Source organism: Calypte anna, chromosome 1 (genome assembly GCF_003957555.1).
Source record: "Calypte anna isolate BGI_N300 chromosome 1, bCalAnn1_v1.p, whole genome shotgun sequence".
Lineage (NCBI taxonomy): Eukaryota > Metazoa > Chordata > Aves > Apodiformes > Trochilidae > Calypte > Calypte anna.
In genome coordinates this window covers 89,586,462-89,608,392 of record NC_044244.1, presented here as the reverse complement: position 1 = coordinate 89,608,392, position 21,931 = coordinate 89,586,462, and the positions used below count along the sequence as shown (strand labels likewise).

Sequence of the window (21,931 nt, the reverse complement as noted above, 5' to 3'; positions counted from 1 at the left end):
AAGACCATTGATTGACAAGCAGACTGCCTATTCTTCCCATAAGCACTTCTAAAACCAAGGGAAGATACATGCATAGGGGATGTGGATTAATTTTTAGTGCTTATTCTCACACCAGAGGGAAAAATTAAAATAAGTTATAAATTAGTGCTCCTATGAAAATTTCCAATTAAGGTTCTACAAATGCTTTCTGTGAATTGACATACTGAATTATCTGTTATTAAGAAGAATCCATAGAATGTAATTTTGAAATGTTACTTGTAGCTAAATTCCTCAATAAAATATTTAAGCTTTTAATTTTTCTGTGTCCATACTATAATTGTATTTTGAATAGGTTCTTGCTCATCGTGGTGGCCACTGGACTTTGCTTCAAAATGCTTGTCGAGAACTTTGGAACTGTACTCAAGAATTACAATTGATGGCTTATTATTCACATTCCCATACGGATGCATTTCCTATTACCATCAGTTTTCTTAGGAACACCATCTGGTTGCCATTTTATTTGGCATCAGACACGATCATTGATATGATAACTGAACTACAAGCTAGCAGGTCCCTCAAGGTAAAAATTATGTTTATTAAGGCAGTATACACTTTATTACTACACCTTCAATAGAAATATTTATTCTCTGCAGTAAGTTTTTAGAAGATTACAGTGTTTTCTGATCTTTATCATTTGATTTATCCTAAAAAAAAAAATTTGAAATTAACAGGTAGAATAATGTTTCTTCATTGTAGATTGTGGATCCTGAAGGGGACTTCTGCATCCCTGGTTGCTTAGGAGGTATTCTGGATGAGAATGGTGGTTCTAATCTTCATCCCCAGCCTCCCCTGGATGATGTGAATGTGGTTGACTTGAAATGGATATGTAATCTGATTCTTAAAACAATAGAATTGTTATACCAAATGAAGAAGTGGGAAGCACTGGTACACATAGCTGTACAATTTAATATATTTACACAGTAAGTTAAACATACTCTTCTAAAACTAAAGGGCAATATTATATGGTTAAATATACCATTATTTTCCTTAATTACTATACTTTACTTTTTCCAGTGAGAGATACACAGAACAAGTGAGCCCATTGCTGGTGTATGCTCAGAGGCAGCTGCTGGGAAGGATGGAGCAATTCAGTGGCCCACACAGCCATAAATCTCATTTTATGAAAACTGTGTCTTATAATGCACAAAAGGTGAACCACAGATTTATTTTTTGGTTACTGACTCTCGATGTAAACTAAATGTAGTGAGGTACTTTCCCAGATTAGATTGACATGGGTTTTCATATTGTTCAAAACAGTAAAATTGTAAGTTTTAATATATATAAGTATATATAAGTGTATATAACATAAGTTATATAAATATAAGTTCAAGATTACACTAAATTAATGAACATAATAGAAGTGCATGACAAAAAGGCTTATGTGACATGATTCCTGGAACAGCAGAGGTCTGGACTTGATGACCCAGAAAATATTACTTCCATGGATGATGTACCTCTTCCATATGATAAGCCTAAATCTAATTTCTTGTTAGTTCTTAATGCTGCTCTTTTAAACTGAAAATATTTGCATATTGCACAATACTTATGTTTAATTAAAGTTAACTACAAAGCGATTGTTTTGTTTCTGCATTGGAATGCTACTTCTGAAGACCAAAATTAATGAAATTGAATCAGCCCTAGCACTGCAAATGCCAAGGAAAAACTTGAAAAACTTCATGACCAACAAAAAAACCTCTGAGCTGCTCAGCAAGGTCCTCTTAATAAATCTATGGCTCTGTATAGTTAGTAAACTGACTTTCCCACTTGGAAATTTTTCATGGAATTAGCTATTAAAAAGTAGAATTTTCCTTTTTTTTTAACCTGAGGTTTATTTCTTACAAGTTTTGCTAAAGGCAATCACACAGTTGATACTGATGTTTTTATTACTTGTATAAAAGAGGACTAGGAGAAAGTGGGGAAAGTGGGGTTTGTTCTGAACATGAGCATGGGGTTTAGAAGCCCACTGCCTTGCCTAGAGGTGGCCCACAGATACCTGGGGTGTGCTTGAGCTCAGGAGGGCAGCTGAGGTGCTCTGCCTGGTCTCTCTGTAAAGCTGCTCCCTGCTGACTTCTTTCAGGCCCTGCCATTCAGAAGGCTTTTGTCTGAAAGGTCTTTTGTTGAAAAGTCTTTTGTTTTGTTGTCTTTAAAAGTCTTTTGTCTTAAAAAAAGGGGCATTGTAGCAAACCACCACATGCAGCTGGAATCTGAGAAGTGTGAAAAAGTAGTCATAGTTTGGAAAGACTACTTGCAGATTAAAGACTGATGTTACCTAAAGTAATAAAGATTGTCTAAAAAATACACCATCTGGTCAGAAATTTGGAGGGTATGGCTACATTTCACAATGCAGTGTCTTTCAGAGAGACTAGAATGAGCCCTGAACTGGTTCTTTTGCTTCTGAAATGATGTAGCTTCATTAGGAAAATAAAACATCTGTGCTGGATTAGCCCTTTATAGAAGTCTGGAAGTTTGCTTCTCTGACAGGGTTAGATTGCTTCTATTATTTGCTTAGAGCTATTTTGTGTAAGCCTATGCAGCATCACTTTCATGCTGTACAGGCAGTTTGCTCTTTAGGCATCCTTACACTGGCAGGTTCTTTGCAATCAATCATTTATCCAGACAAAAAAAGGTGGAATATTTGGTGAACATCATTGAGTTACTCATGATTAGGGCAAATACTAAGTAAGGTACAAGTTTACATTTAAACACTTACATGGTATATCCAGTATTTAGGCATTTTTCACTTCTTGATGGCAAGGGTACTACTTGTGTGTGACTGATGTTTTTTATAAATTAGTCCCCTTTTCTTCTTTTTTTTGTCATATAACTGAGTATCCGTATACTTAACTTTAAGCACCAAACATTTTTCTGAATATTATTTATTAAAGGCAACTTCCTTTTTTTTAGATGAGTTGCAGGAACTACATAGAGCAGAAATTGCAGCTGTCTGTTTCCTGTTCTCCTAGTGAACGGTTTTCTCCTGGACACTTTTCTGGGATCAAAAAGGATTATACAGGTCAGAACACATTTCAATTTCAGTATTCTGATTTCTCTTTTCTCCAAAGCCCTTTCCTTTTTTTTTTCATACTAGATGGGATTTTTTGGTGTTGTTGTTTTTTTTTCCCAATTCTTGTTTTCCTCTTTATCATGGGTCTTAAAATCTGTTTGAAGAGACTTTTGTCTCCAAATTTTTATTCTTGATATTTTGAATGGAATAATGTTTTCAAGACCTTTCAAAAAATATTCAGACTGCTTCTGAAAGGAGCAAGAAGCAGTTGTCATGTAGATGCCAGATAACCTACAGTATCTTGAGTGGTCTAGCTCCAGTTTTCCACAGGTACTGTTGGATATCCAGCAGGATACCCAGAAGTTAATGGGAACCTGCACTGCTATAAACAGAATCAGTATTAAAAATGAACTATAGAGGTGAAAAAAATGCTATTTTACCCACAGTTGTTCTTTCTAGTTAAGATTAAGATGGTACCCTCATTAAAGTCTGTAAAGCATAGTTCCTAATATCACAGATATAGCAATGCTGTTCACATAAGGCTTTGTGTTAAATTCATCTGAGGAATGTCATTAAACATTAAATCATGGTGTATGTAAGAGTACACAATATTATGCATTTAGTGGACAGAGCATACCATTTCACAGGTTTGGTACATAGAAACTATGGGAATTAGAGTAAATGGAATTAGTAGTTGTAGTTAAAGATGTGTTTCCAAACTTCAGACACCACAATACAGAGCAGAGTGGAGCTGAAGCATGCCCAGGGAATGTGACATTCAGAAAATACAGATATCACATGGCAATTAAAATGTAACTCTGAAATATCATAGAATCATAGAATCATAGAATTGGCTGGGTTGGAAGGGACCTCAGAGATCATAGAGTCCAACCCTTGATCCACTACTGCTGCAGTTACCAGACCATGGCACTGAGTGCCACATCCAGTCTCTTTTTAAATAGCTCCAGGGATGGAGAATCCACTACTTCCCTGGGCAGCCCATTCCAATGTCTGATCACCCTCTCCGTAAAGAAATTCTTTCTAATATCTAACCTAAATTTCCCCTGGCACAACTTAAGACCATGCCCTCTTGTCTTGTTGAAAGTCGTCTGGCAAAAGAGACCAACCCCCACCTGGCTACCCTCTCCTTTCAGGGAGTTGTAGAGAGTGATGAGGTCTCCCCTGAGCCTCCTCTTCTCCAGGCTGAACACCCCCAGCTCCCTCAGCCTCTCCTCATAGGGTCTGTGCTCGAGTCCCTTCACCAGCCTGGTTGCCCTCCTTTGGACCTGATATTTATATATTTATATATATATTTATATAAAAATATAAATCATCTGAAGTGTTCCTGCTGGTTAATAATTTTGCTTTATTTCATAACCCAAGAGTAAACAAAGGGGAAAATTGCATTAATATATTTTAATATTGAAGTTGCAGAATTGTTGAAATACATGTTTTGTGGGTCATGTACTAACATATATATTTGTGTAATGCAAAAGTGTTCTCCATAATTATTAATCTCTTTTAGAAAGCAGTCAAGGGAAAGCCCTAGCTTATGTACCTCTTGATGTGAATGATACACTGAAATGTTTTAGAGAAACTCTGCAAAAATCTAAACATCACAGCAGAGCACTGAGACACAGCAGAAAACTACTTTCCTTATTTCTTGCACACGCACAAGGTGAGTTATTTGTTGAAGTGTTTCTCATTGAATAAAGTGTATGTGCAGTTAAAATATTACAGAGTGAAAGAAATGGATTCTTCTAAAACAAAATTCTAATTGTTAATGACAATTAGAAAAACAATGGAATATAAAGGTATATGTATGAAATTCTGTAAGCATAAGCTCTAAGCCTGGTTTTCTATGATTTGTGTCTGATGGTTTGATGATAGTTTTGGTTGGTTTTGTTTTTTTTTTATATTCAGCTGTGTCTGTCTGCATCCAAGCCTCTGTCAGAATACTTACAGTTCTTCCCAAGTTAATTTTCCCTAACAGGAATGTATTTTCGTTTGGTTGCACTGACTGATGAGTTATGTCCAATGAGCTTAATTAGGAGACGCATATGATCATAGCATAGGAAATCAGCTAAAGATAGGGTACATAGGGATTCTGTATTTGTTTGAGTAATGTGGTTTGGAAATATTTGTGGTGCTGTAAATAGGACAATACTTTTTGAAACTGATCATATAAATCACTTTTCTCACCTAGAAAATGCTGAAAGAGCAATTGACAGTCATATCTCTTCAAGCAAAAAGGTGAAATTTAATTTGGGACCTGCACTGGCATTCCTTCCAACACCATGTGACCTCTCGCAAGAAAAATTTTATTCCTCCAGTGTGGTTGAAAGTAGACCAATACCATCATCACAGCTTTCAGTAATCATCTCTTCCTATGAACAAACAATTGGTAATTTTAAAAATAAATTTCTGTTTACAGTTCCAATGTAGTAATATTCTACCTATCTGCATTCATGTGTCTTTATTTCTGTGTTACTTTCCTTTGTCAGATAACTGAAAGGTGGTGTCCAGAAATACATATTCTTTTTTCTGTTGATTCAGAAAATCAACATTAGAATCTACACAAGACACTAATTGGCTTGTTGGTTCCTAGTCTCTACAGTTATTGCATTTTATGAGAAAGATACTGAATAATCCTAATTAAAAATGTGCTGTAATGTTTAGTACATTCTACTTAGTCCCATGAAGTTTTTTTTCCTAGAAGACAAACTTTTTGGGTTCTTTGCATTTCAATATGAGACCTACTTGCTTAGCTTACATCTGACGTTCTAGTAAGGCTTTACTCACACAGTTACATCTCAGCACCACTCCCTTATCACAGTATGACCCAATAGGTAAAGTGTAGCAGCTCAACAGTTGCTGTGATTTTATTTGAAGTAAGGGATCCTGAAATGAGGCAGGAAGAGTGCCACTGTACTGCTTGCTGTCTACCTTATGTTTTGGAAAGGAAGAAATTTTAGAACTCTGAGAAAACAATACAAAAGGTAAGGTAAACAGGGCTATAGATATATCCCACTCTTCTTTTTAATTAGTGGAAAACAGACATGGTATATTTGAAGATAAATTATACAAACCAAAGAATACTATAAAATCATATTCCTGCACTGAATTACATGTGAGAGCATGTCTACTTCTCATGCAGAATTTTTCAAGATTCAGTAACTGATTTACTGATGTGAATTTTTTTTTTTCTAATTGATTAAAAATAAATTACAGGAATCCTTGAGATAAAAAACCAGAAAGACCTCAAGGTTCAGGCTCTACACGAACTTGGAAATCTTCACTTTTATGCTGGAAACAAAAGGTACCTAGTTACTGTATTAAAAATGAGCATGGCTTCATGGTTTTTTAAAATTGGCATTCACATATCCTATAAGTTCTTGCACTATCTGTATAAATTCTTTCATCTAACTGTACTAGCTATATTTTGCAAATCTTCTCTCTAGAAATTGTTTATTTTTATTAGCTATCTAATTGTAATTAAAAAAAAATTAACTCCTTTTTAGGAAATAATATCTACTGTTTGACAATTTAATTTTAGTTTAAGTTCCAATAAGTCTGTTGACCAGGTATCCTTTTGTGTTATAGAAACTGTATTTCAGTTTTTCATTCATTCAGAATTAGTTATAACTTGGGCAACAAAGGTAAAATGAAGCAAGACTTATCTTCCACTTTGGAAAATGTAAGGAGAATCATGAGAACGTTTTTTGTGTGTTACAGAGCTGCTTTTAAATATTGGTGTCAAGCCCTTGATGAAACACTCAACATTGCTGATGCTCTTAACAACTGGCAAGATTTAGGTTTTCAAAAAGATGCTACAGACTGCTCTGCAGATGGAATATCTACTGATACTACTCAGAAACTTCTTTCTCAGGCTGGAATTTGGGGATGTTTACATGCAGCAGTGTTAGTAGCCAAGATAGCTCAGTAAGTATTTTATCAACATACGTATTTCTTTCATATTTTAAAGGAATTGCTCATCCAGGACAGTAGGCAAGTTTAAATTACTTTAAAAACACTAATGAGTTGCTATAAAAAAAGACTCATCAAAAGCAGAGGAATATTTCTCTTTCAGGAAGCAAGTTTCTCTTTTGGAGATTGTTTGTTCCCTTTGCTTGAGTGCTCATCTTTGATCGTAATTGCAGCCGTACATTATACGGAGACATCACTGATATAAAACAAAATGATAAAAAGTCATAAAAGCAAGGATTTTACAGTCATATTGATTTTCAATTGAAATATCACATCTCCCAAGTCATTACACCTATTAAATATTAATGTATCTTAAGGGCAGATTTACTGCCTGAAGTACTCGTTTTCTGGTGAATTACAACTAAATGAATTTTGAATTACTGTGTTAAAGTCTACCATTAATAAATATTTCCACTCAGTACTCCATAACTGCTGGTAAAACACTGTGGATGTAATTCTGAGCTGTTCCTTGTTGTATTGTACAATATAAAAATGAACAAAATATAATGTATAGGAATATCTAAGCCAGAAGCATTCTGTCCATGAAAGAGCAGAGTTTAATTTGAGTTAACTGTCTTGTCTGAGAAGCACTTTACTAATACTGTAATAAACACTGTACTAATACTGTACAGCACTAATAGCACTGTAACATATCTGTAAAACAAGGTAGCATTGAAAGTATTAGTATGGGTATTTCAAGATGATATCTCATAGTCACACTCAGAATTAGCACTTAAGAGGGTAAAAAAAGAGTTTAAATTGATTCTAAACCACAGCTCTTCTGGTTCTGAGCTGTGGGTCAGTCTTAGGTCCAATTAGGCAAGACTCAGTCTCTAGCTTCTTTTATAGGTGTCCATGGCACGTATTTGCTGCACTGTATACTACCCCTTTACTGCTAATATGTACATTCCAAATCCTGGCAGGGATCTAGAGGTAGCTGTTCTCTTGGCTTCTCCCTCAGACACTTCTTTTTAAATTCAGACTTGACTTGAACTGTTAAACATCTTTCCCTTGAGTTGCTCTTTCTATAGCAACTTAATCTAAGACTGTAAAATGCAGATTAAAGGATTCTAATATTGTATTAAGGATTTCTGATATTGTAGGTCAGAGGAGTAGCCCACCACCAGCGTGGTTTAAAGCTCTGATGGAGTACTTACTGTGTGGGATTCATTTAATCTAGCTAGACACTTACCATGTGAAACTCCACATATGCCTGTCATCTGAGGCTTCCTTTATGGAAAGAAATACACTTTGAGGTGGGAGTTGCTTAAGCCAATTTATCTTTCCAGTTTTGTATGAGATGAATATTGCACATAGATCGCCAGTATATCTCATTTAACTTTAAAGAGAACCAATCTGGGTGACTATGTTTGTCTAGGTATGCCTTTTGTCAAACATATTGCATGATATGGCTGAGCACCTACCTACAGAATAGGCAGTTGCTTTCCCACATGGAAAACATCTAGTTTATGTTAGTATTGTTATCATACTAGAGTTAAAAAAGTGTTTGCATAATTTACATTGATGATGGGAAAACCATATTTCTTACTTTTTTTTTTGTACTTTAGGTATATAACAACATCAAAGATGAGATTAAGAGTTAAATACTGCTATTTTTCTGCTATGCTTTTTAAGGTAAGGATGTTATTTCTGTAAGAATTTCATGAAGTTGAAAAATTGCTTCTAAAATTTAAATCTCAGTAAGCCTTTACTGAAACATCTTTCATTTCATTTTCATTATAAAAGACAAGTGGAGCTCGGAGGTAGTTGACAATTTATGCACATTAGATTAGATGTTTTGATTCTCTGCATTTAAACATTATTCCTGTATTATAGCCTAGAAATTACCACTTCAGTAGGAGGCCAAGAGAAAAAGTTCATAAAAAATAAGTTTCAGAACTTTCAGCCACCAACTATAGAAGAGAAAAAGGTTTTGGCTTATTTTTTAAGGGGCGTTTTACAATACCAGTAACAAACATGACATAGGAAAAAATCTGAAAGTATTTTTCCAGTCAAACTCCACTGGGATCAATTCTTACTCACCGCAGTACTGCACCAGGAAGTTAGTGGGCTTCTTCCAAAACAAAACAACGCCAGTTTCTAACATCTTGTGCCAGCCATGCTTGTGCCAGGCAGTGCTTAAAATCATTGGAAGTTCAGGAAAGGGAGAACAAATTGAAGGAACAAATGATAAAGGAGAATTTTTACTATCTTCTAGCACTGTAATTGCTTTTTGTACAAACGGAAAGATTCTGATTCCTCCTTTTGACAGGAATAGTATTAAGACTTTGTTCCAGTTTTATAATGGTAGAAATAATTGTGACTTGACTGAAGGGGGTCTGATATTAATTGGCATAGGAGCAGCTTGCAGGGCGAGTGTCTTGAAAAATATAATCAATTACTGTCACTGTACCTAGTGAAGTTCAAGAATATAATTTGTTCCTTCATTTGGGAAGCTTTTATAATCTTATTTAGATTCCACTTCTGGTAAAGGCTTTAGACTTGTTAACATCAGATCAGAGCATGTAAATGCATATTTTTCTAGCATATCATTGCTGATTACAAGATAAGCAGAACTGGGAGCAATATCCAACATCAGAGAAAACATTAGCACTCCTCCCTTTTTAAAGGAGGAACATTCAAGTTACTTCCTTAAAATTCATATCTATTTTAAGTTATATGATTTAAGATGCAGTTGGTGATGTAGTTAAAGCTGGAACTAGGGTGGAAATAGCTTTTAACTGGCTGTAAACTTAGCGGCTCTCCCAGAAACAATGCCTGAGGTGATGGCAGGGCAAGGACTTAAGGCTAAGTAAAATCAAACTTGTGAGAATCCCAAGTGATTTATTAGGATTTTTCCAGTACTTTCAGAGATCTGTTTAGTGAAAGTTTTGACTCGGAGTCTTAGAGAAACTTCATTAGGAAAAAAATCCCTTACCTGGGGAATACTTGCTGACGAATGTTTCATTATTATTATTCTTCACTTAGTTTAATTTTTCTTTTTTTGCTTTTGCTATGAAATATTGTTCTTAAACTATTTACAGCCTGAGGGGGGGTTGTTTTTTGCTTATTTGGTTTTTTCCCCATCAAGTTCACACATAAAATATTTTTTCTAAAAAGATTTTTCATGTTTTTTTCTGGAAACAACTGTGCACTTGGAAGATTGACAGGATTTAATCTGTGAAATCATTTATGATTCAACAGAGGTTGGAGTTTTTTTAGTGTTTCATGAATGCCTATACATCTTTTCACACATTGTTATTATTTGCAGACTCTATTTAGAGCTTCTCTTCCACATCCAACATCTGACTGTGACTTTGCACAATATGAAACTGATATGCTTATTCCTGGTATCAACTTATTCTCGGATCGCTACAGAGCTGATATCTCCACTGTAGTTGCAAGTCTGAATTTTCTTATGTTTGAACTACATTGTGCAAAACAAAATTTAATAGTAAGTATTATTTTTATACTCTGGAAATGAATTTTAAGATGTCAAGTCTTATTTCTTTGTGTGGGTGTATTTACGAGATACCTCAGAAGATCTAGCAAAATACCTTTATGTTTAGAGTGTGGCACTGAGACAGGTATAGCTTGCCTCCTGCAATTTTTAGAATATACAGGACACTTTTTAATGCAGGAAGACAACAATACACCATCCACTTAGCTTCGGCATTTTAGAGGAAATTTCCTATTATAAACAGTTTGAAATACCCTGTAGTGAGAATTAATTTGAATGCAGTATGTCCAGAATGCTTTCAATAGTTTTACTTTCAGTAAATTTATAACTTCAGCATTTTTTCTTCCCATATTTTCTAACTCCTCTGTATGGAGTATTTTTATAGCTTCCCTTTTATGCTGATGATGTGCTTATTTCTTCCATTTCAGTGACTGACAACTTCCACTTTAATCCAACTTCTTTCAAAGGTGCAGTGCTGTACATTGGAATAAACAAATTGAATTGCTTGCTAATACTGAAACATGTGCAATACTACCTCTTTTCTGTTTGTTTCTGTATGCTCTAACAGATTTTAATTCCAGGCAATTATTGTATATCTTTAACAATCAACTTTCAGCTTGACAGAAAATTCTCTAGCAGAAAAAGCCAATAGTTTTCTCATGCTCTAAGGAGTTGGGTCCACTTATGGAAAGGTCCTACAAGTGCAAGAGCCCACGCAAGGGAGAGAAAAAGATCATGGGGACTTGCAGCAGGGGAGTAAGAAAAGGTTAGGGAGTAAAGATAGAAGAGCAGGAGGCAGCAAGATGTTGCCCCTTTTCTGTCAGCAAGCGATTTGTTGGATTGATTTCTTCTGGAACTTCAGGCTAAGTGTCTGTCTTACCTCCTGTTGATGCTTCTTCCCATCCTGCTTTACTGGAATTCACTTTGTTATTAAGCTTTTTCTAACTGCCCTCACTATGGGAGATCAAGTGAGATGAAGGAGCAGACAGTTACCTGGAGGCAGGGACACTTAATTTGACTGCTTGCTTCACACAGCCATGCACATTTTGGACCCTTTCTGCACTTCTACTCTCAGAATATAGATCCAGGTCATAGATCGTGGTCGGAGCTTCATTCTACTGAATGCATAATGTGTGGGAATGTTTTGGATGTTGAGCACTGAATTGATTTGACACGTAAAATACATCAAGATTCGAGTTTTATTAAAAATAAGCCTTTGAAGGCTGATTTTGTTGAACTGCCTGAAATATCACTTGGAAAATGTATGGGTACAATTAGAAGATTTGCCTCGAGCATTTGTAATCCAACTTCAGAAGTTACTGGTTTAAGTAGCCATAAAAGGCTATTCTATGAAAATGAGTGCATTTGACAAGAAAGTAACAATACCATTATCATTATCCACGCTCAAGGACATTTTAAACTGAAAAAAAAATGTAAAAGCTAAACACTTATTACATTTTGCAAGTTTTTTTCATTTTCAATAAACAAATGCCTCTGTTAGCAAAGAGTCCGCTTTTTCCGAAATCTTATATAATAATAATGACAATGTTTGTGAACTCTAGTAGACCACACTTTTTTGTTAGTTGTCCCTACAAAAACGTTCAATGTGAAATACATGCAAATAAATTTGCCAATAATTCTCATTGCTATCCAGTTTGTTTGGTATTGTTTCACTTAGACCATTGTAGGATTTAATTTATTTTTGTTAGAAAACTCGCAGAATAATATTATCCTGTTAATTATACTGAAAAAAATATAGCATCAAAATGCAGTTTTATAAAACCTTTAAATCAACATATTTCCAGTACGTTTATTCACTAATGGTAGAGGTAAATTGCCCACCTTGAACAGAGAGAATAATTTGGGAGAACTTTACTGTCTACATTGCAAATGCTTAGGCATTTACATAGCTATATATGCACATACAGATATATATATACACACACACACACATATATAGTATTAGACAGTGTAAGAGGTTAGCTTTAGCCTGCTGAAGAACTTTTCAACACTTTAATCTGTCACAGAGCATAATAGTAGTGGTGGTATGCAGCAGTGAAAGCAGTACTCCTGTATTTATATGTTTCTGATATGTATTTGCAATGCATCTTTATATAATTGTATCCTTTATAGCATTTATAACTAGATGACCTAATATTTTCTTACAGATTTTACCATTGTTCACATTATACCAATACTGTGTTTCTGAGATTTGTAAGGATCCAGTTAAATGTATTGAAGGAAGAATCTTCAAGGTAATCAAGAAATTTTTTTTAATCACAGAACATTGTATTTCAAATAAACTTTTCCTTGTTAAATGTAGTTAATTTAATATTTTCTCATATATCACTACTTTGAAAAGTAATGGTTGTGCTTAGTCTTTCTAAGCACAGTAGATTGTAGGATTACTTTTTAAATGTAATTATTCTCAATTTTATTAGGGTGCAGTTATTTATGCAGTTTTACTGTTAACGTCCTTCCTACAGAGACAGCCAAGTACTTCCATAATTTCTTTCTGCTGTCCATTTAACAAGCATTCTCCTTAAAGATATGGTTGTAAGATTTTCACTCTAGGATCCAAACTTTTTACTTGGTATTTTTTATCTTGTTCCATCAGTCTTGGAAATGTTTTAGTAGTGCAAAACATAAATGATTTCTTCTTCACTGTGTTCACTTCTGGATTTGTTATCAGTAATCCTGGTGGAACAAGTTGTCACGCTTCTGGGAAGAGACTTTTGTCATTTCACTAATGTTTGCTTATTGGTTTTGTTTTGATTTTATTAGTCCCCTGTTTTGTTGTGTTTTTTTAATTGAAGGAGTCTGAGCTCCAGTAAAAATCAAACTATTATTGTTTTTCAGGAAAAGCTGATACCGGTTAGGGAGAGTAGCTGAGCACTAAAAGACTACGATGAGTGAAAACAGAAACAGATTTTGATAAGGCACTGACACTCAAAGCTCTAGCCAGATGAATTAAATTCTTTTCCTTTTTCAGGAGCAAGTCTCTGAAGAATATGTTTTTGGGGTTTCTTTTCATTTTTGTTTTCAAAAGGGAAATATCCATCTTTGAGATTTCATTTATTTAGTAAAAAATGTCAGAGATTTCTTTCCATTGAAGAACATTCTCCATCAGTGTACCTATTCCAGTAGCCAAATCTGCTTAAAAGTTACCTTTAAATACATGCTATTTTCAGCAAACAATAGTTACAAAATTATTTAAATGAAAGGCTCTGGTCTTTTTTCACAGATTAAAGTACTTGCAGATATAGGATTTTTTACGGAGGCTTTCGATGAACTGTCTTTGCTTAACTGTGGAGAGAGAATTCCATGGAAAATACCTGCAGGATACAGAAAAACTGAACAAATGAAGGTAAACAAGTATAATATTAAACTATAACATTATCTTTGTGAACTATCCATTATCTTTGTGAAACTGCACATATTCCACATCTGAAAGTTATTACATGTTCCTAAAAATCTCCTAAATTTCTTTCAATAAGCAGGTCAAACAGTAAGCATCAAATGACTTTAATTTTTTTCACTGAGCAGCAGGAGAAAGATTGAAACATACAGTGTTTTATACAGTCGATAATACTGTTGAAAAAATGTGTGATTTCATATGTGATTTACATGAAAAATATGGAGAGAATTCTTGCCTTGTCAATAAGATACAATTCCCACTGTCCCAGCTAGGATCTGGACATCTGGAGGGCAGCTAAGGCCACCTCCAGCCCTGGGCATGGGGCTGGAAACAGGCTGAGTCTGGGAAGGGGCATCATCTGGCAGGTGGGGATGAGGATCAGAGCTGTGGAGGAGAACTGGGCTCAGAAACAGCTGCAGAATGACTGCACAGGGCTGTGGAATCTGGCTGAGGCTGTGCCAGGATGTGGGCACACAGGTGGGACTGGGCTGAGGACTTGTGGCAAGGCACAGCTGTGGAAACCTGGAGACTGGCCCTGCTGTGGCAATGCTGAGGCAGGGGCTAATGGCCCTGGGGGACTCACATGGGCTCCTGAGTCCTGGACATGGTGTGGAAAACCCCAGGAGATGCTAGGCAATAAGAATTCTTGGTGCCCTTGAAGCCTTGACAGTCAAGTCACCCCAGATCAGACTCTTTCATTTTCCTCACACCCAAAGTGAAGTAGTAATCTTATCTTTTTCACTTACCTGGTTACGAAGCTGTTAACAACTGACCTGGGTTTCTTTGTCTTACCTGTGTAGGCAGATGCCGTCCAGAGCTATTGAGCAAGCCTGCTATGTAACAATGCTGTAGCCTTTTCTTGTTTTCTACCAAAATAATCTAATGAATTATTGCTGGGTGAATGTTAGCAAAGTCTCACTTCTCAGACTGGTGCTTTTGGGTAGGTGTCACCCCATGACAAAGTATGTGTGCCAGAATTAGAGAACTGGACCCAACATAGGCCAATGGGACAGGTAGTGACATCCCTCTTGACAGCACTGTGGATTTAACGTGGTTGTACAGCCACACTTTATACATGCAGTAGGATGATGTCTCTACTTTGGTATTAATTACAGGCTGGTGATGAAAGGGTAATTCGTAGCCCACCTCCATGCCTTTTTGCTTCCCTTAGCTTGGGTTGTAGCCAGTGAAGCCATCGTTGCAGAGCAAATTGAGTTGAATGAGTTGATTTGACTGAAATTACCCTCCTCCCACTTCCTCCAATCCTGAGAAGAAGTTTCCATCTGACCCACAGCCTGACTGGTCTTATCCTGTAGCCTCAAAATGGCTAGAACCATCACAAAGAGCAATATCTTTTTTTAGCAGCAGCCAACAAATTAATGTCTAAACTAATTAATAAGGGAAGAGATGAAAAATAAATGATAGAATGACAAATGTTTGCATTTTTAAAACAGCAGTGTGGACAATATGCAGTGGTACTAGGTTATAAATGAATCATAAACTTAATAAAATTAAATTTATATATTTATTTAAAAGGTGACTTTTTTTAACAAGCTGATGATGCTTGCATACTAACTGTATAGGAAGATAAGAAACTGAAATATAGTGGTTTTCCTTAGAGTACAAAATATGTTACATTTTCATGAGGTTGAGCCATCAAGTAATGAGCAGCCTCACTGGAGCTCAGTCTTCAAATTTTCCCTGTTCATGGCTATAGTAAGGAATGCATTTAATCCTTAATGATGGTAGTGAGGTTAAAGTGCATCTTTTCTTAATTTTTATATTGTCTAATGTGCTCACATAGTCCTGGTTGGTTTGCCATCTGTCTTTTTCTGACTGGATTCACAGGTGAGTGTTGAGGTGAACAGCAGAGGAAGTTCAGCGTTAGGTCTGTGGTTAGGGTGTGATGCATGTAGAAGCGAGCACTTGCTGGACTTTTGCATGGCTAAATAGTAAGGACCATGTTCCAGGGAATGATAGAGGTGACAGAGGTCAACATCTGGAGCACAGAGTTAATAGAAGAGTTAATAAAGAATACATAGAACCCCAGTGACAGTTGTATATGGAGCTCTCAGTTACAATGAAGGCAGGAAGTGACCTTTACCTCTGCCTTTTGCTTATCCTCAGTAGACTGATTTATCTCCTGGTGAAAAGGTAATGGTTTTTTTAACGAAGGATATGGTTTAGGCTTAGGGTTCAGAAAACTGAAGCACATATAAGCAAAGAAACAGCTGACCTCAAGAACTGGCTTCAGAGCCCTCAGGGAAGTTTAGTTCTCAAGTTCATCTTGACCTGTAGTTCTTGTTTTCATTCCATTCACAGATTAGTGGTCTGGTGCAAAGCAGAGAAAGCATGTGCTAAGTCTGGAGCTGGGTTTGAGATTCAGAAGTGTAAAGAACATAAAACCAGTGAACTGTTGGGCTCTATAGAGATCCTAGAATTTGGAAGAGGATTTTTTTTTGGTTTTATATCTCTGACTTTTTCTTGCTTCACACTGAAGGGCAGTAGTCAATGGCATAGAAGGTATTGGGATAGGTCTGAGTCTCATGTTACGGTTCAGAAATGCAAAACCTGTAGAAACCAAGGAAATGTTGGCATTTTCAGAGTCCTCAAAGTACAGTTGGAAATACACTACACTTATTCACTGTTCTGCTAATCCATTTGTTTTTTACTCACAAGTAACACATTAGTTACCTTTTGTTATCTTTGGGTTCTTTTCCATTTTACAGGTGTTCCAGAAATTTGACTCCTCAAAATCTCTCCTCACTGTTACAAATTTACAGGTAAAAAAATATGAAAGAGTAGAATATCTTATGCTAGACATAAATATTTATTTTTCTGATATCAGATAGAGGTTATTTGGTTCAGCAAATATACTTGTTATTGGTTAATAAAAGTGAATAGACAACATATTCTCCTTAACAGTTTACCATTTACTAAATTTTAAATTCAATGAATGACTGCTAAAGGGAGAGGCAAGTACCATTATCACAATTTTTCAGGTGCCAAACCTAAAATGTATAAATCTGTTATTTGTCTGTGCAAAGAATACTAGTTGAATTATTCAGGTTTTGTCATGATATGTAGGATCTGTTGTTTATCCTGGTAAAATATGGAGAAAATAAGTCATCCTGCCTTCTAATTTTTGCTTATCAGAGCTGTCTTCATAAATTTGTCCTCATTCAGACTGGGGCTGAAGTCCATTTCTGAAAAAAGAGGTGAATCTGTAAACTAGTTAACAAATATCTATTTCTTATTTCAATTAAATTTACATGTTCATCAATGACTTCTCTTTTGTTTTTCAATATTACTCATTTTCTTTCTCTTTACTTGTCATAGGTCTACTGACCCTGTAGGGGTAAAAGTTAGCAGATTGTGCAAAAAAAGCTGTACCATAAAAAAAGCCCTAATCCTGATAAAGTAGAAAACCCCCACTTTTCCCCTCCACTTTCCTCTCTTTTTCTTCCAGTAAGCTTGTGTGCCTCCTAAACCAGTCAATATTAGAAGACAGAAATTAGATTCCTATTTTTATAGCTTTTGACTTTGCTAGTTTCAGATTTAATCTGAAGTTGTTCTTTATATTCAACTTCTGATCTCAACACTTCACTGTATATATGGGCCTCCTATTGGCCTCCTTAAGGGTTTGAAAAGCTGTGTAGACTTTCTGATTCTAAATTCATTAATCTAAAGTGAGGATTTTAGACTAAAGAGAAAATAAAATGATGCCATGCATAGCAGACTCTATGAATTACCACAGAACTGTATCATAGAATGGTTTGGGTTGGAAAGGACCCCAAAAATCATGTCCCTGCCTGAGCAGTCACACTTTTTGCTAGACCAGCCCCATCCTACCTGGCTTTATTCCAGGGAGGGTTCATCCACAGCTTTGGCTGTTTCACTGTCTCATCACCCTCACAGTAAAAGAATTTCTTCCTAATGTTTAACCTTAATCTACCCTCTTCCATTTTAAAGCTATTACCCCTTATCCTATTGCTAAATGTCCTTGAAAAAAGTCCCTCCCCAGCTTCCCTGCAGGCCCCTTCAGGTACTGGAAAGCTGCTGTAAGGCTCTGCTGCCCAGAGCCTTCCCTTCTCCAGGCTGAACAACCCCAGCTCTCTCAGCCTCTCATCATAGGAGAGGCATTCCAGCCTCCACATCATCTTTTTGGTCCTCCTCTGGACTTGCTCTGACAGCTCCATATCCTTCTTAACATGCTAGAATGATGATTTTTCTTTCTCAACAGGGTGAACTGTAACAACAAACAGTCCTTTGAATTCAGATTTCTGAACTACAGACTTACCTGTTTATTTTTATGACCACCTGAGCTCATAGGGTGCTATGAACAATTCAAGAAATGAGAACTCTCCCAAAGAAATAGTTATTAGCTTCATAGATGTGCCTTCTACTAGAAAAGTGATCACTGAGGCTGTTGTCACAAGCACTGCTGAGGGGCAAATTAAATTTGGAAAAAAAAAGAGCAACTCATTCCTAATGACTAAAAGCATGTTACTAATATTATTCATGTTAATTGTTGATAGACATCATTATTAATAGAGAAATAATATGTCTTCAACAAGAAAAAAATGTAAAATGTGATTTTTAATAGTCCCAATTTTTAATTTTCTTGTAGGTACTGGAAGACATATTTAATTGTAGTCTACCTTTAATGGTGGTGCCACTGTGCAACCAACAAATTATGAACAAACTAACCTTAGCCAAAATGCATTTCATTATTTGCCTGTCTGCCACAATAAATAATATACCTGAAAAAGTGGAAAAAACCATCTATGCTGTTGAAAAAAAACCCATGAAGGAGCCAAGTAGAGTATCAAATATAAAAGGTAATTATAAGGGTGGTGGAAAAGTGCACTGATTCTACAACTTGTTTCAAGCATATATACATATGCTTGAACATTTCATATTATAAGCAAGATTCATATTTATATGTTGCTGAAAAAAACCAGTCATTGTTATTATAAGCATTAAGATTTTTCAAGGGTTTATTTAGCTAATATCTCTAATATTATTAGAGCTCTTCCTTTGTTCCTCACTTATTTTGATACTGAAAGTCCCAATTGTATATAAAAAAGGAGTATATTCTTCAAATTGCTGAGAATGCTTTGGTTCTGTTTTTGTTATCTAAAACTTAATATTAAATGTTTGACAGCTGATGCTGATAAGAATTCAAGACTACAGGAACAAAGAAGCAGGATGGTGCAGCTTGTTAACTGTAAAGATGAATTAAATATGGCCATGATGAAGGTAATTCTGGTTTTTAGGAAAAAAAAGATTTAAGAAACAGCAGATTGTTAAAAAAAAATATTGCTAATGCTTTGAATGTAACAGACATTATGATGAGAGGATTGCATGAATAAGGGGACTAGACATTCCTGTTTCTGATCTGATTATAATCTTTCTAGCCATACATGAAATCTTGGTGGTTCAGTGCAGTTTTTCAAATATTCTTATTGGCTATGGTCTATTTGATGCAAGATAAATGTCCCTGGGAAATTCAGATGCAGTGCTACTGTTTCAGCATCAAGAGTAAAGACTGAATGGGATTTCAAGTATAAAATCATTACGTTATAGAGTTGGGGCCTGTAGAACATCTGAGATCTATTTGTTGGGACAGGATGCTCCACAAATAAATGGAAATTTATTCTCTGACATTTGTGAAATGTCTCAAATTTTTCATTTTCCTCTTTCTGATACTATTTATCTTAGAGAAAAAATAGCACATCTTATTAGGTTATTTGTTAGAAGTGGGGAGGTTGTGCATTTGGTTGGTTGGTTGATTTATTTGGTTTAGGTTATATATATTTTTTGTTTAATTGTAAACTTCATGCTTGGCAGTTTCACGTCACAAAAAGACCAAAACTGAATGCTAACATATTTTGATTTCAGAGGGGTTCTTCCACTTTGGAAGTATCTACTTTTGGCTACTGTTAAAAACAGAGTAATGCACAGAATTCATCTGGAGAAATGGAAGATGATTTTATATGGCAATTGGCATATGCCATACAGTAGAAAGTTGAAAGTCTTGGAGTATCTTGAAAATAACTTAATAGAAATGTTAGGTTAATTATAATGAGGTTTGTTTAAGAGGCATAATATGTTTCTTACCCTTCTGATTTTTCTTTAGCCATTCCGTTAATTTGGAAGTTTTTATTTGTTTGTTTGTGTTGGGGTTTTTAGTTTTGGTTTGGTTTTGCTTAGGTTTGGTTTTTGTTGGTTTGTTTTGTTTTGTTTTTTAAGTAGAGCTCTGAATTCCTTGAGGAAACCGGACAGAAAAAGATACTTCATGATAAAAGCCTTTGAATTATTTTTTAATTCTGATGAAAGTTCTGTGATTGAAATGTTGTTTAAAATTAACTTTCTTCTATATTTGGTTTTCATAACTTCTTACAGCTTAGTTTGTCAGAAAGACTGAACTACAGCTGGATATACTGCGCTCAAGGATCTGTCAAAGTATAGATAGAAAAACGTAATTACTCTTGCAAAATCTTTAATACTGTATTTTAATATTCCGTTTTAATGTTTAAAATTATTAAGCATATTAAGAAGTATATAAAAATAATCAAATATGCCTGTAAGATACAGGTAAGAAGGAAATACAATTGAGTAATATTGCCAAGCTCTAAAATATGTAGTTAAACAAAAATTGCACGTGTTTTTATATTGCTACTTCCAACACACTGAATCTGTAAACCTAAAACCCCTCAAATTACCCTCCCTATTCTTTATAGGAAAGGTATATTGTACTCAAGTTGGTTAATTTTAGGGAGGAGTGAGAACAGGCTGTATAACAGAATAAAATTTTTTGTTCTTTAATTATTTTTTATATTCATACAAGGCTGTTTTTTTCTGTAGGAGATTTTATTGACAGAAGCTGAAGAAAGTCTTACCAATCTTGTGCAGAGCACAGAGGACAAATATAATGGGAAGATATCTCTCTGTTCTGCTGAAGATTTAGAGGCTCTTGTTGAGGCCAAACTTCAGCTTGCTGCTATTTCTCAGCAAAGGCATCAAGCACCTTGTAGGTAAGCAATATTATAAACAACCTTATGTTGCACAGCCCTAACTACAGAAGTTTAAAAAATATCTAGCAATTTTTTCTTTGAATCATTTATGTCCACATTAATATTCTAAATCTTATTAAACAATTATAACAATTGTTCTAGTGTTTCTAAAAATGTAAGTTACACTGGCATTTCATTTTTTATTCTTTATTTTTTGGTCTATGTTAGTGGTCAGTTATTGTTCTGTTAGTTGTCTGTCAGGTGTTTTTGTGATATAATGCTATAGAAAATCAAAGAAATCCTCCAATGTTCATGCGTCTGTTAAAGTCTGGATGTGCTAGGTCATGTATTTGCTATAATTTTAAAATGTACCACAGAACACTAATGTAGCACAGAGCAGTGATCTCTGAACTATAGAATTCTACTTTATTTCAAGAACACCCTGTGTTACTGTCTTAAAAGAATATTTCTTTTTGATGTACTTACTGCTGATAAAAAATGTTGAAGTTACATTTTAAAATTAATTTTATTTAAAAGCACTGATGTAACCTTTGATATATTGGAGTAGATGTATAGATTTTAGTGAGTGTGTAAATTATATCATTAGTGTGTAAAATACTGTTATATTCACATGATCTGGAAGACACTCTCCAAACTGTGGTGTCCTTGAGGTTTGGATTTCTTTTGAAGAATGTAAGGAAATTAAATTGTGCTGTTCTTTGACTATACAGGGCATAGAGAAATATAGTAAATATTAGTAGATACTAAATTCTAAACATAATTTTTATCTTTTAGTTAGGAGGATTCTTCTGTTTGGAATAACTTTAATTTAAAATTTATGTAAGAAAGATAACAGTTTAATGATGCATCGTTTTTATTAGTGTAAAAACATTTTTAATGTAAAATAATTTAATCTCTTTCATCTAATCTAATTTTTTTATCTATGTGGTTGAAAAATCTTTGAGGGTACAATTTTTTAACTAAAGTTCCAGCATATAGAGGTG

The 21,931-nt window shown here is 35.0% G+C and overlaps 1 protein-coding gene across 1 annotated transcript in view; it reads left to right on the top strand.

Annotated features, from left to right (window-relative positions):
- CFAP54 (cilia and flagella associated protein 54) overlaps positions 1-21,931 on the top strand; it is a 109,063-nt gene that overhangs the window by 57,731 nt on the left and 29,401 nt on the right. The window contains exons 37-52 of the mRNA XM_030454014.1: positions 332-559; positions 736-959; positions 1,054-1,189; positions 2,944-3,052; positions 4,569-4,721; positions 5,250-5,447; positions 6,275-6,362; positions 6,779-6,985; positions 8,599-8,665; positions 10,302-10,484; positions 12,659-12,745; positions 13,735-13,857; positions 16,638-16,691; positions 18,539-18,749; positions 19,076-19,170; positions 20,779-20,948. Coding sequence (XP_030309874.1) covers positions 332-559; positions 736-959; positions 1,054-1,189; positions 2,944-3,052; positions 4,569-4,721; positions 5,250-5,447; positions 6,275-6,362; positions 6,779-6,985; positions 8,599-8,665; positions 10,302-10,484; positions 12,659-12,745; positions 13,735-13,857; positions 16,638-16,691; positions 18,539-18,749; positions 19,076-19,170; positions 20,779-20,948 — 2,333 coding nt within the window. The remainder of the gene's footprint in view (positions 1-331; positions 560-735; positions 960-1,053; positions 1,190-2,943; positions 3,053-4,568; positions 4,722-5,249; positions 5,448-6,274; positions 6,363-6,778; positions 6,986-8,598; positions 8,666-10,301; positions 10,485-12,658; positions 12,746-13,734; positions 13,858-16,637; positions 16,692-18,538; positions 18,750-19,075; positions 19,171-20,778; positions 20,949-21,931) is intronic.